Source organism: Eumetopias jubatus, unplaced genomic scaffold, assembly GCF_037043125.1.
Source record: "Eumetopias jubatus isolate StellerSeaLion01/CBP00866 unplaced genomic scaffold, mEumJub1_p1.0 scaffold_11, whole genome shotgun sequence".
Classification (NCBI taxonomy): domain Eukaryota; kingdom Metazoa; phylum Chordata; class Mammalia; order Carnivora; family Otariidae; genus Eumetopias; species Eumetopias jubatus.
Genome location: NW_028274817.1, coordinates 82,566,808 through 82,579,799, shown reverse-complemented (window position 1 = coordinate 82,579,799; position 12,992 = coordinate 82,566,808). Strand labels below are relative to the sequence as shown.

General features: G+C 58.2%; 1 protein-coding gene and 1 non-coding gene across 2 annotated transcripts; both read left to right on the top strand.

Moving 5' to 3' along the window:
• The first annotated feature begins 386 nt into the window (after window positions 1-386).
• On the top strand, window positions 387-7,486 carry LOC114202496 (melanoma-associated antigen D4). The gene is made up of 12 exons (XM_028095744.2): window positions 387-452; window positions 1,416-1,656; window positions 1,937-2,770; window positions 3,120-3,323; window positions 3,433-3,496; window positions 3,720-3,799; window positions 4,189-4,280; window positions 4,922-5,001; window positions 5,086-5,128; window positions 5,564-5,626; window positions 6,597-6,711; window positions 7,052-7,486. The coding sequence occupies exons 2-12, from the start codon at window positions 1,447-1,449 to the stop codon at window positions 7,484-7,486; spliced, it is 2,220 nt and encodes a 739-aa protein (XP_027951545.2). The 5' UTR covers window positions 387-452; window positions 1,416-1,446.
• Window positions 6,204-6,333, top strand: LOC114202498 (small nucleolar RNA SNORA11). Its single transcript, XR_003607807.1, has one exon. It is a non-coding gene; the product is annotated as a small nucleolar RNA SNORA11 (small nucleolar RNA).
• Window positions 7,487-12,992: the final 5,506 nt, after the last annotated feature.

Here is a 12,992-nt window from a genome sequence, read left to right as displayed (position 1 = left end):
GGGTCATGCTGGGGAAGCCAGGCATAGTGTATTCCAGACCACACTGGAGGAACTTAGCGGGAACGGGGAGGGCAGGGAAGAGAAGCATTTGTGCAAAAGTGCGGGGATCGAGGGTAGATGATTGGGTGGTCCAAGTGCACCACACAGGCTGTGAGTGCGCGCGCCTCGGGTCAGAGGAGGGGTGAGGGGTATCTGGCGGGAAGAAGAAAACCCCCTCTCCCCGCCCACCCACTCGCGGAATCGCATGCGCACTGGGGACCTGGTGGAGAGGGCTTTTGTTGGGAAAGCGGGCGGGCTGGAGGGGTCCGCGCATGCGCAGGCTGCCCAGCCGCGGGGGGTGCGCGGAGAAAAGGGGCGGGGTGGTCGGAGCTGCTGTGCTGGCAGCAGTAGGCGAGGGCGCGGCTGCGGGGTTCCTGGTGCTGAGGACGGACGCCATTGGAGCCCCAGGGAAGGTAAGGATCCAGCCTCAGACCGGACCGGGAGAGGGCGAGTGGAACCCGGCACGCTGCGCCCTCCCCACCCCCACACCCGGATCTGAACAAAGCCCAGGCACTCAGAACCCGAGCCCTATTAGACCCACGGTCTAGGTAGGACCCTCCCCCCCCCACCCCCACCCCCACCCCCACCCCCACCCCCACCCCCCGCCGCCCTCTCCCGCCAGGAGACGCAGGGCTCTCTGATCTGAGCCCTACTTATACCGGAGCCCGCGATCCGAACCCCTTTAGCAGACCCGTGTGCTCCCTGCTGAGCTTCCTTAGAGCGGAGGCCCTACCCCCACCCCAACGACTCCTGGATCAGTCCCAACCAGCTGACCCCGTTGCCCCCTTCCTGGAGTTGCCATCCTGGGGGTTGAGACCTCTAGCGCTCCAATCCATGCCTCACCTAGTCCGAGCCCCCACCCCCCCACCCCTGGAGCTCCTCCTGTATGAGCCCAACCCAGACCTGAATCAGCTGAACTCCCCCGCCCGGACCTAGCCAGAGGGTCTCTGGATTCAGTTTCCCATAAGCTTTCCGGGGCCCCTGTTGTCTAAGCCCTCTCATGTCATCTGCTCCCCTTTCATCGTCAAATCAAAGCCCTTTGTTTCTCCCTGTCTCAATGCACATCCCCTGTGGGACTCTTCAGACCTAAGCCCGCCAGTCCACCCCCTATTCAAATCTAGCCGCTGAGATGGGGAGCCTGCCCATCCTAAACTCCCCTTTAAGTGCGGGGTCTCCTCCGACCACCTCTCTCCCTCTCCCAGAGCTCTGTTAGATTCTCTGACAGAATCTAACCCAACAGATCCCGCGTCCCCCCCCCCGCCCCCTCCACCACCGCGTACTGCCTAGTAACCTGATGATTGCCGCCCCCCCACCTCCAGAGAGATCCCATTGGATCCCGCCCCCTCCCCCTGAAGAGGCCTCACCCTCCCTCCCAGGCTGAGCTCTCTTCTCCTTGGGACCCCCAGCATGGCTGAGGGAAGCTACCGCATGGAATCGGAAACCTACAACGTTGAAGACATGGACGAGGGTAGTGATGAAGTCGGGGAGGAGGAGATGGTTGAAGGAAACGACTATGAAGAATTCGGTGCTTTTGGAGGCTACGGCACCCTCACCAGCTTTGACATCCGTATCCTCAGAGCCTTTGGGAGCTTGGGTCCAGGCCTTCGCATCTTATCGGTGAGGCCCCTGGTGGGCCACCTGCTGGCCCTGGGCCTTCTCCCCCTCCCCGCCCAAGCTGCTGGGGAGGGGGGTGGGGTGGTGGATGAAAGGGAGGGTTGAGGGGGAAGGACTGCCCAGCTTCCCCAGCCTTCCCTCTCCTGCTCCGAGAAAGGGGGCTTGGGAAGGTCTGGGGGGTGGTGGGAGCTGGCTGCAGGGAGGAGGCTGGCCAGCACAGGAAAGCATGATGGGAGCACGGAGAGCTGTCTGCCTTCCCCTACCCTTCTCTCTGGCCTTACAGAATGAGCCCTGGGAACTGGAAAACCCTATGCTGGCTAGGACTCTGATGGAGGCATTTCAGCTGGATCCAGAGACACTTGCCAATGAGGCTGCCGCCCGTGCCGCCAACGTAGCCCGCGCGGCCGCCTCCAACCGTGCTGCTAGGGCCGCCGCTGCTGCCGCCCGTGCGACCTATAATCAGGTGGTCGCTCACCGCCCGGTGGCCACAGACCCGGCTTCAGGAGAAGCTACCCAGCCCGTGACCTCTGCGGCCCAGGCTCAGGCAGCCGCCCCTGAGACAACCCGTGCTGCTCCGCACGTCTCCCAGATGCTAGTCAACAGTGAGGTGGCCGCCCCGGGGGCTCCGGCAACGTCCACACAGCCCCAGACGGCCTCCCAGGCCCAGGAGGCCGCTACCGAGGGCCCTAGTACCGCCTGTGCTTTCGCTCAGGCTCCCTGTGCTAGTGAGATGGATGCCACCCGGCCCAAGACAGCCTTCCTGGGTCAGAACGATGTCTTTGATTTCACCCAGCCGGCAGGTGTCAGTGGCATGGCCTTCCCACGCCCCAAGAGACCTGCCCCAGCCCAAGAGGCTGCCCCAGAGGGCCCCAGTGCTGCCTCCTCGGGGGTGCCCCCGGCAGCACCTGCTAGGGAAGGGGCAGCCACCCGGCCCAAGACGACCAAGTCCGGAAAGGCTCTGGCCAAGACTCGGTGGGTGGAGCCTCAGAATGTTGTGGCAGCCCCTGCCACCAAGGCCAAGATGGCCCCGAGCATCCCTGAGCCCGAGGGTGCAGCTGCCACCGCTCAGCACAGTGCTGAGCCCTGGGTCAGGATGGGAGGCAAGAGGACCAAGAAGGTGAGACCTCCCTGCTATCTCCAGCGCCCCTTGCTCCCCTCCGTTCTCTGCTCAGTCCTCTTCTCTGCCCCCTCCCCTCCCGCCCCCTCCCCTCTCCCCCTTGTCTCAGCTTGTGCATGTTTGTCCAACACAGTGCAGTAGTGTGCTCTGACTGCGCAAAGTCTCTGCCCTCAGGCCTGGAGGGAGAAGAGGTTGGCTCAGTGCCGGGCACGTAGTAAGCACTCAGCACACGTCATCTGCTGTTTGTACTACTTGATTTCCAAGTACCTGCTCTGGTTAAGATGTGTGCAGGGCACTTTTGCATGGCCAGCCTGGTAGCCCTGGGTCTCTCCTCTCTCTCACGCTATAGTCCAAGCACCTGGATGACGAATATGAGAGCAGCGAGGAGGAGAGAGAGCCTCCTGCGGTCCCACAGACCTGGAGAGCATCGCAGCCCCCATTGACGGTGCGGGCTCAGGTGGCTCCCCGGCCCCCAATGGCCCTGAGGTCCCAGGTACCCTCAAGACACGTACTGTGCTTGCCACCCCGGAACGTGACCCTTCTGCAAGAGAGGGTAAGAAACCTGCCTTTCCCCCCCCCCATCTCCCTCCTCTCCTCTCCTGTGGGCCAGTTCTTGGAGGTCACCCGTGTCTTGATCTCCCTGTGTGCTCCTCCTTCTCCAGGCGAATAAGTTGGTGAAATATCTGATGATTAAGGACTACAAGAAGATCCCCATCAAGCGCTCAGGTGGGCAACCTGGGCACCCTCCCCGAGCTCTGCCCTTCCACTGTCCCGTCCAGCATCAGCTGTCTCCACCGAGCACACCCAGCTGATCGCTCCATTTGCACAGTATGGGTCGGGGAGGGGGTCCCGACGGTGCTCCCCTCAGCAGGGCTGACCGAGGGGCTGCTGCAGCTCTTTGGCCCCTGCTCAGCCCAGGTGCTCTCTCCACCTCTCTCGCCTCTTGCAGACATGATGAAGGACGTCATCCGAGAATACGACGAACATTTCCCTGAGATCATTGAACGAGCAACATATACTCTGGAGAAGGTGGGCGAGTGCCCGGGCAGCTCACTGTGGTACAAGAGCTGCAGGGAAGCCTTGAGCCCTGCAGCCCCTTGAGGCCCCCTTTCAGTACTACCTGCTCCGGGAAGGCTTCCCCAGCTTCTCCTCCTGGGAGCGTCCACTGCATACTTGCTTCCCCGGAGGGTTCCTCTCCCTCAGATTCTTTCAGTGTCCCTGCTCTCCTGAAGTGGGTCCTACTGCTTTGGCCAGTGCCAGAGCTCCCACAGGGCAGTCCCTCTGCAGCCTGTCTTCTCGAGCCTTCCCCATAACTTCAGCGACCCTGGTGAGGGAAAGTTCTAACGGGGAACTGAGGGACTGCCTGCAGGACAGGCAGTGTGGGTTTCTGCTCTCATGTTGTTTCCTACCCCACGTAGAAGTTTGGGATCCATCTGAAGGAAATTGACAAGGAAGAACACCTGTACATTCTTGTGTGCACACGGGATTCCTCAGCTCGCCTCCTGGGAAAGTAAGAAAGGGCAGGAGGGTTGTGGCCTTCCTCACTGGTGCCTCCCCCTCCCCGTCCCCTCAGAGAAACGGGAAAACAGGGCTTTGGTGCCTCGCACAGCTCCCACCCACAGGTAGTGGTGCCCAGTAATTAGGGGATGAAAGGGGAAGTGGCCTGGGGTGAAGCCTTGCTGCTCTCAGGACCCCCACGTCCACCCCCTCTCCCCCCGCTGCCACCTCCCCGCCCCATCTTCCTAGGAAAGCAGGCTCCTTGTTGCCTGCCTCTTCCTGCTACGCGCTTGGCCTGGGCTTGGCAGAGTGATCCGGGGGGAAGGAAGCTTCCCATCCAGTGTAACGCCGGACGCTCAAAGGGCAGGGAAGGTCTGGATGTGCCTCTGGACACACTGTTGCCAAGTGGCGGCTCCCCGCCTGACCCCATCCTGGACGGAACTCTGGGAGGGAGTGTTCGCATCCACGTTTGAGGCGTGAAGCGGTTCAGTCTCAGACAGAGGAATGAATGGTCTGGATGAGAGAGCAAGCCATATGTTGAGTGGGAAGAATGGCCCGGTAGCCCAGCCATCCGGGAAGAGCTAGTTGGGTGAGCCAGCCCTAGTCCCTCGGGCAAATGGCTGCTGGACAGGATCCCTCTTTCTACACCTTCAGGACCAAGGACACTCCCAGGCTGAGCCTCCTCTTGGTGATTCTGGGAGTCATTTTCATGAATGGCAACCGTGCCAGCGAGGGTGAGTGGCTGGACCCACAGCTGGGGGGTTGCCCACAGTCCCAGCTTTGTGTGCTGAATACTTGCGGCTCTTCTCCCCTCACAGCTGTCCTCTGGGAGGCACTACGCAAGATGGGACTGCGCCCTGGGTATGATTGGGCTCTCGGCTCCCGCCCCTTGGTGTTGTCCTTGGGCACCGGTGGCCCCGGGGTGGGATTAGCCTGGGGGCCTGGTGCAGGGGAGTGGACCTCCTGGCCTGGGTAGAGCGCAGAGGGTCCCGCTGGGGTGCATGGGGAAATGGTCCCGAACTCTCAGCCCGTCTCTGCTCCATGTCCCCTCTCTGTCCCCAGATGGGACCCAAGAGAACCCATCAGAATTAGGGGTTCCGATCACACCCTTGCCTAGGGCATCCCTGACATGTGGCCCTGTGGCCCCTGCTGCCACCCCAGGCCTCCATGGCGATGCGCTGCCCCCCCCCGACACACACACAGACTTGGAAGCTGTCCATCCTGCTAGGGAGTGCTCCTGCCCACCTCTGGGCACCGCCCCTGTGTGTAGTCATGGATTCCTTTCCTGGCCCTCAGGGTGAGGCACCCATTCCTTGGAGATCTGAGGAAGCTCATTACGGAGGACTTCGTGAAGCAGAAGTAAGTAGTGGCCAAGTTAACTTCGTCCCACACTCGTGTACTCCTCGTGGGCTGATGTGGCTGAGCAAGCCATTCCCTGTGCCAGATCTTAGAGCCAGAGGGATAGGTGTCTCTGGTGTGAGGGTGGGCGGGGTATGTGAGTGTTGGCAGGGAGTGGAATTCCAGCGCAGCCTTGGGCAAAGGGAGTCGAAGTCGGCAGAGGACACGGCGCAAGGTGTATTAGAACCACCGTGCCATTTGGTACCTGCCCTGTGGGCGTCTGGCGAATGTCTCCTGCTTTACATCCTGGGAACCTGGGGCTCGGAGAGTAGAAGTCTTGAGTTTGGCCCCAGCTGGTAAGGGGCCCATTTGGTCCTGGAGCCCAGCCCTCCTAACTTTCCGGTCAGGCCCACCCTGTCCTCAGTCCTCACACAGGCGTGCACTCACACAGGCACAACAGACTAGCCCAGACACGCGCATGCGCACACACGCAGAGTGGGGAGTACGCACGGAGTGTGCCGCTTTTCCCCCCTTTACGATCCTCTTCTATGGCGGACTGTCCCAGGGTTCCACCAGGCCGTGGACGGGAGCCTGCGATGGAGTGTGCTCATAGCAGAGGGCCTGAAGCAATGGCTCCTGGGTTTACAACACACCCGAGGGGCATCTGGGTTCATTGTGACAAAGGGCCTGAAACTTGTGGCCTTCCTACGAACAGATACCCGACACGTGTCCCACCCCGCACCTCCACGTGGCTTCTTCTGGGCAGGACCAGCGAGCGGCCTGGGGCTTTGTAGGCCTCAGTCCTGGAGGCAGAAACCCTGGGAGTGAGCGTGGGAGTGAGGCATGGGCCGGAGGGCCGGAGGGCCAGGACAGTCCTCCCGCAGGAGCTGGGCTGCAGTATTGGGACCGGGAAGGGCCTACCCGGGAGCCCTTGGTGCGACGACAGTTCTGCCTGGCTGGAAGCAAATGTTTCTCTTCCTCTTGCACTGAGGTACCTGGAATACAAGAAGATCCCCAACAGCAGCCCACCCGAGTATGAATTCCTCTGGGGCCTGCGAGCCCGCCACGAGACCAGCAAGATGAGGGTGCTGAGATTCATCGCCCAGGTAACAGGGGAGCCTCTGTTTGGGGCCAGGCAGTGTGGTGTGAGTTTGGTGCTTGCCATACCCTCTCTGTTTCTTGGCTACGGCCTCCCCCTCAGGCTGTTGGTCCAGTGAGGATCCAGACAGGTTCCTAAGTAGGTCACTTGCCCAAGTTCACAAGTGCAGTAAGTGTGAGGGATGGGGTGAGGCCCCGGGGCTGGCACGGAGTCATAGGAGAGTCGGATTCCAGTGGCCTCGACTTGCCTCGTGACCATGCCCAGCCCACGGGAGGGTGTATGGCAGGAAGCAGGTGCTCGGTGAATGTGGGGTAGCTGTGCGGATGGTGTCTGTTACTCCACTGCAGAATCAGAACCGAGACCCCCGGGAATGGAAGGCTCATTTCTTGGAGGCTGTGGATGATGCTTTCAAGACGATGGATGTGGATATGGCTGAGGAACATGCCAGGGCCCAGATGAGAGCCCAGATGAACATCGGGGATGAAGCTCTGATTGGACGCTGGAGCTGGGATGACATACAGGTGGAGCTCCTGACCTGGGATGAGGATGGAGATTTTGGCGACGCCTGGGCCAGGATCCCCTTCGCTTTCTGGGCCAGATACCATCAGTACATTCTGAATAGCAACCGTGCCAACCGGAGAGCCACGTGGAGAGCTGGCGTCAGCAGTGGCACCAACGGTGGGGCCAGCACCAGCATTCTAGATGGGCCCAGCACCAGCTCCACCATCCGGACCAGAAATGCCGCCAGAACGAGTGCCAACTTCTTCTCCTGGATCCAGTGAGATTTGCAGTGGATACCTGAAACTCCGAGGGAGGGGCTGTGAGAAGTCAAGTCGGGGGCAGGCCTGGGTGGTGCAGTGGGGGAACAAGGAGTTGTGAGAGACACTTGTTTGTTTCTTCGTGTCCCCTTGCCCCCCCCCCCCCGTCTCATGTCTGTTCATAGTTCTGCTTTTGTGTCTTGTGTTACAGACAACGCTGATGAACCGCGGCTGTCCCTCATCAAGCCAGAGTGCCTCCTCGGATCCCTCCTTCACACAGCACTCTAGGCAGCTTCTACCTGCCCATCCAAGATGGCATGCAAGATGAAGCTCCCTTTGCCCTTCCTGCTTTTGTTGTGTGCTTTTGTTGTGCGCTTTTGTCGTGTTTTCATGTTTTTGGTATCAGTGTTACAGTAAAGTTGCAAAATTACTTGGGACGTTTCCTCCTTTATTTGCGCACGTACCTGTGCACGTGGTGCTCTGAGCGGCACGTGGCTGGGGGCTCCGACATAGACACTGCCCGCCTCTGCCTGGAAGGCAGCAGGTGTGGGGAGGGCGCCGAGAAGATGTGGAGATGCCAGCTGAGTGTCTAGGCCATGAGTTTCGAGAGGCTCCTGTCCACATAGTGACATGATTTCCTCCACGGTACAACCCCAGTTAAGACGCCAGTGGTGGGGGCGGTGGCAGGAAAAGGGATGGTGTGGAAGGCTGTGGGTTGGTGCCACCGTCCCTCCCACCAAGGAACAGGGTCCACAGACATCCACCAAGACCCACCTCCTCCACCCCATCTTTGGAGGCGCCATCTTGGAACCCTTCCCTCCTCCTCCACACAACTTCAGCACCTCATCCCTCCCTCAGATGGACCCTCAAGGACAATGAGATAGGCCTCGGCGACATCTCACCCCTCCAGCAGGTTGAAGGAGGAGCCATTATTGCCCACAGAGTAGGTTCGATGAAAACAGACCTCGACAGCCTGTGACCCTGACCCGAGGCCTGCTGGTGGGCTCCGGAGCTCTTCTTCACTGGAAACAGGGCCCTTCCAGTGAAGCCAAGGCCAGGCCTATGTCCTGGTGTCTTCAAGGGCTGGGTGGTCCCTGCAGGAGTGGGGCTGGGACTGCAATCCCTCCAGTGGACGGCAGTGAGAGCAGAGACGCCTGGGAAGGGCTCAGTGGCAGGCTGGGACAGTGTCCGGAGCTCTGTCGGCTCCCTGTGATGTCCACACTTGGGCGGACGAGGCCCCGGGTTAAGAAGTAGGAGTGACTCGGGTAAGGGCCCCCGCACCCCATTGCCTCTTTTCCCCAAGAAGAGGTTCCCTTCTCTCCCCCAGACTGGGCTCCTGACCCAGATCCAGGCCCATGATTTCACAGGCCCAGTGAAGAATGAAAAACGTGGGCCCCCTTGCTCAAAAATGATGAAGAATTCCGAGAGAGCGACGGCTTGGGCTTGAACTAGGTGTGCAGCCCCTCCGCGCACAGGGTCCTGTGGGGCTGCATAGGTGATACCCCCAGGAAGCTAAGCTGTGTAAGCTTTCCTCCCCCTAAAGTCGGGCTTCAGGTGGATTTCTGCCTTGCTGGCCACTGCTGTGGTTTCTGCCTGCCCGGCGGCTGGGTCCCTGCTTGGCCACGAGGACACTGTGATTCCGACAGAATTTGAGTCCCCTTCTCTTTGGCTTTACTGACGCACGGTCTGGGATGTGAGAGGGATGAAGGATGCCTGGGAGCCCAGTCCTGGGGTGATGAATGATTCGAGACTTTTCTGGTCCTCTCACCCTGGGACCCTCCCAGGACCCTGCTGGTGCACACAGCAGGCACATGCCTTTCCATAGATGAGGGTGCAGGCACTCACCCAAGGCCACGGGCAGGAGTTTGAGCACTGGGTGCAGAGGACACCTGAGGTACGGCATCTCATCTGGAAAGGAGGAGAAAGCAGCTCTCAGAGACAGACAGGGTGCTGGGGACGGTGCCACCTCCCCAGGCCTGTGGGCTTGCACCACTCCCCTCTTCCATCCTCCTTTTCCCTGGCTGGCCTCTCCTGGTGGGGGTCGGGGGGCGGGTTTCCCCGGAGCCGCACTCTGCACTGCTCAACGGGTAGTTGAGAGCAGGGTGGGTGGGGAGGAAGAAAGCAGTGGGGTGGCCTCTGGGACAGGGAGGAAGGAGCGCCCAGGGGAATGCTGACAGACTGACTGGCAGGCAGGTCAGCTGGGAGGCTCTCCACCTGCTCCCTCACAGGGCAAACGTGACACCAAGGCAGAGGTCCTTCCTGGGACCCCAACCCAAGACCCTTCAAGGCTAAATGCATGCTCTGCCCACTGCAGCCGGCTCCCACTGCCTCGGAGGGGCTCACAGTGTCGTGGGAGCAACACCCCCATCTCTCACCCTCTCCAACAATAGCCACCCTCTCCCAGCCAGGCTGCCCTTACCACTTCCCAGCTCCCTTCACTGGGCCAGGTCCAAACCCCTCATGGCTTCCCTGCCCCCGAGGCTCCTCCTGGGCTTTCAAGGCTCCTACCACCCTCCCAGCCTCCTAAGACATCAGCTTTGGCAATATCCTGGGCATCCATCCCGCTCCTCCTCCTCCTCGTCTTTGTCATCGTCATTTGTCAGGCCCTGGGGCCCGGTGCTCTGGGTGCAAGACCTCATTCCATCCTCGCTGATACTCTGCGGGGGCTACTGTTCCCCATGGCACACGTGACAAAATGGACCCAGAGGAGGGAAGTGACTTGCCTGAGGTCTCTGTCCTAGCTCTGCCACCACCTGGGCAAGTGACCTTGGCCCAGCCTTTTCTCCCTCTGGCCCTCAGAGTTCCCACCTGTCACAGCACAGGATTGGGCTAGATAGATGTACTCTGAGGGTGCCCCAGCTCTGAGGTCCTGTGGGTCTGCTTTCCCAGTCTTGAGGCATCTCTCTGGGCCTCAAGTTTCCTCACTGAGTAATAGGGGTAAGAGCATGTGCCCAGCACTGCCTGGCCCAGCTCCCAGGGCGGCTGGGCACAGCTGGCGTGGCCTGCGCATGAAAGAAAGTAGGAAGTGGGTAAAGCAGTGGGAGAATGACAGGTGAATGTGCTCCTCCCCCACTCTATGAGTGTCTGAGGTGGGGGTCCTCTGAAAAGCACCTGAGACTGACACCCCTCCCTGGCCCTCTGAGCCCCGTGACCTCGGGCAGGTCACTTCACCTCTCAGAGCCTCCATCCCGTCATCTGCACAGTTAAGGTTACTTACACTGCTTGCCTCATGGTCCCAAAGACAGTACCGAGCAGTAGAGATTGGAAGTTACCGGAAATCTAGTAGCACCCCAAGCCCCATCCCCTTTTCCAGTGAGGAGACTGAGGACCAGGCAGAGGAAATGACTTGACCAATGTCAAGTTCTCAAGTTCCCCGGGTTTCAATTTGGGATGACTCCATATTACAAGTGCCCTTTATTTGGAAACCAACATCATAGAAATGATACAAACCCACAGGATATCGTACGCTTCAAATATGACTTTGAATGCTCCCCTCACAGCCTCACAGTTTCCCAGGATGCCAGCACTTCAGCATCCACGTCAGAAATGGGCTGTCACACCTGAAGGTGACACAACAGTCCCTTGCCAGGCTTCCTGCCTTGGTCTGTGGTTCAGCCAATACATGCAATTCTATTTTGTGGTAGTTGACATGTCTACGGGTTGCAGAACTGCAGAAAGGAAAAGCAGCGTGCATACCCAATGACTACAGGAAAGAAGAAAATGACAAAGATGGTGGGGCTAGAGTTGAGGAGGATATGGAACAAAGCAACTCCCCTACAGTGTCCGTGGAAGTCTGAATTTGTACATGGCCTTGGAAAAACATTAGAGAATTACAGCATGTTGCTACCTCACGGTGCCTCGAGGGAGCAGATGTCAGAGACAAGTTCTAGGTGAAAGTGAGCCTTCTGAACGCAGAGAGGTAAGAAACGGAAAGGTGGAGCTCTACTACCACTAGCCCATTGCCTTTAGCCAGGAATCTGAGATGCCTGAGAGCTGGATAAACATGTGCCTTGTGGAAGAGCTGCAGTTGCTAATTAGGCTTTAGGCTGTCTCTGAAGCTGTCTAGGAAACTTTGGGGTCCTAGCCACTGGAACGGGGACACCGTGGAGGACCCCTACGATCAGGCCACCCTCTCAAATCTCCTCCTCTTGCTTTCCCACCCCTCCACCTGAAAAAGGGACGCAAGGCACAAGGTTGGAATGCAGTGGGGGGCAAAGGTAAGGGCAAAAATCAATGCAGAAGGACGTTTCCCAGGAGATGGAGTCCAACCAGTGTAGTTTCAAATTCCGGTTCTGAAGCGCGCCTTGTTCATCTGTGTGGTGGCGGGGGTGGGTGCGGAGGAGAGCCTGGCTAGAGCCTTCTGCTTGGTGCCCACAAGTACACCCTCTGAATAGGGGTGAAAGGCCCTGAACGCTTTCATTATCACAGGTCTCTGTTTGGCCATTTAGCCACCGGAGCTCCTCCAAACCAACCTAACAACAGGGTTCTCTTTATCCGCTTTACTGAGGTTTAATTTACAATCAAAATAATGCCCATTTAGGTGGACAGTTCCATGGACTTTGACAAATGCTACCATCCATGTCACTCCCACCCCAATCAAGACAGAGAACAGGTTCAGCATCTAGTAGTGTTCCCTTGCGCCCCTTCCCAGTGAATTCCTACCATCCACATCCCGCCTTAGGCCACCACTGACCTTCTTTCTATATCATCATGGATTAGAATTCTCTCCCCTAGAGTCTGTTAACACATAAACATGCAGTATGTAATCTTCCGTGTCGACCGGCCTTCTATTTCTCTGCTTCAGTGCTTTGGATATTCCATCCACGGGCTGGCACGCATCAGGAGATTAAATCAAAACGGCGGGCACCTGGGAGGCTCAGTTGGCTAAGCACGTGCCTTTGGCTCAGCCCATGATCTCAGGGTCCTGGGATAGACCCCAGGTCAGGGCTCTGTGCTCAGCAGGGAGTCTCTTTTTCTCTCTCCCTCTGCCCCTCCCCGCCCGCACCCCCACCCCGCTCCTCCTCGCCCTAGCTCTCGCTCTCTATCTCAAGTCAGTAAATAAGATCTTTAAAAAAATAAATCAATCAAATAAATCAAAATGGCCCCTATTCACAGACAACCTGATTGTCTCTGTTAAAATCGTACAGATATACAAAAATGTCCTAGAACTAATAAAGCAATTCATCTAGAGTGCAGGATACAAGACTAAAACACACAAAAAAATCAACCATATCCCTATACACTAGCAAAGAAGTGTTGGAAAAAGAAATTTACCAGTCAAAAAAGAAAGTCAATTCTTGGATGTGGATCTAACAAATGATGCCGGGTATTTACATACTAAAAACAGCAAAACGCTGGAAAAGCAAACAAAAGAAGACCTAAATAAATGGAGGAACATACCATGGTCATAGATTAGAATGTTTAACATAGCAAAGATGTCAATTCTTCTGAAGTTGATCTCTGGACTTTGTAATTCCAAAGAAAATCCCGGCAGCAGGACTTGTTGTAGACATAGACAAGCCGATCCTAA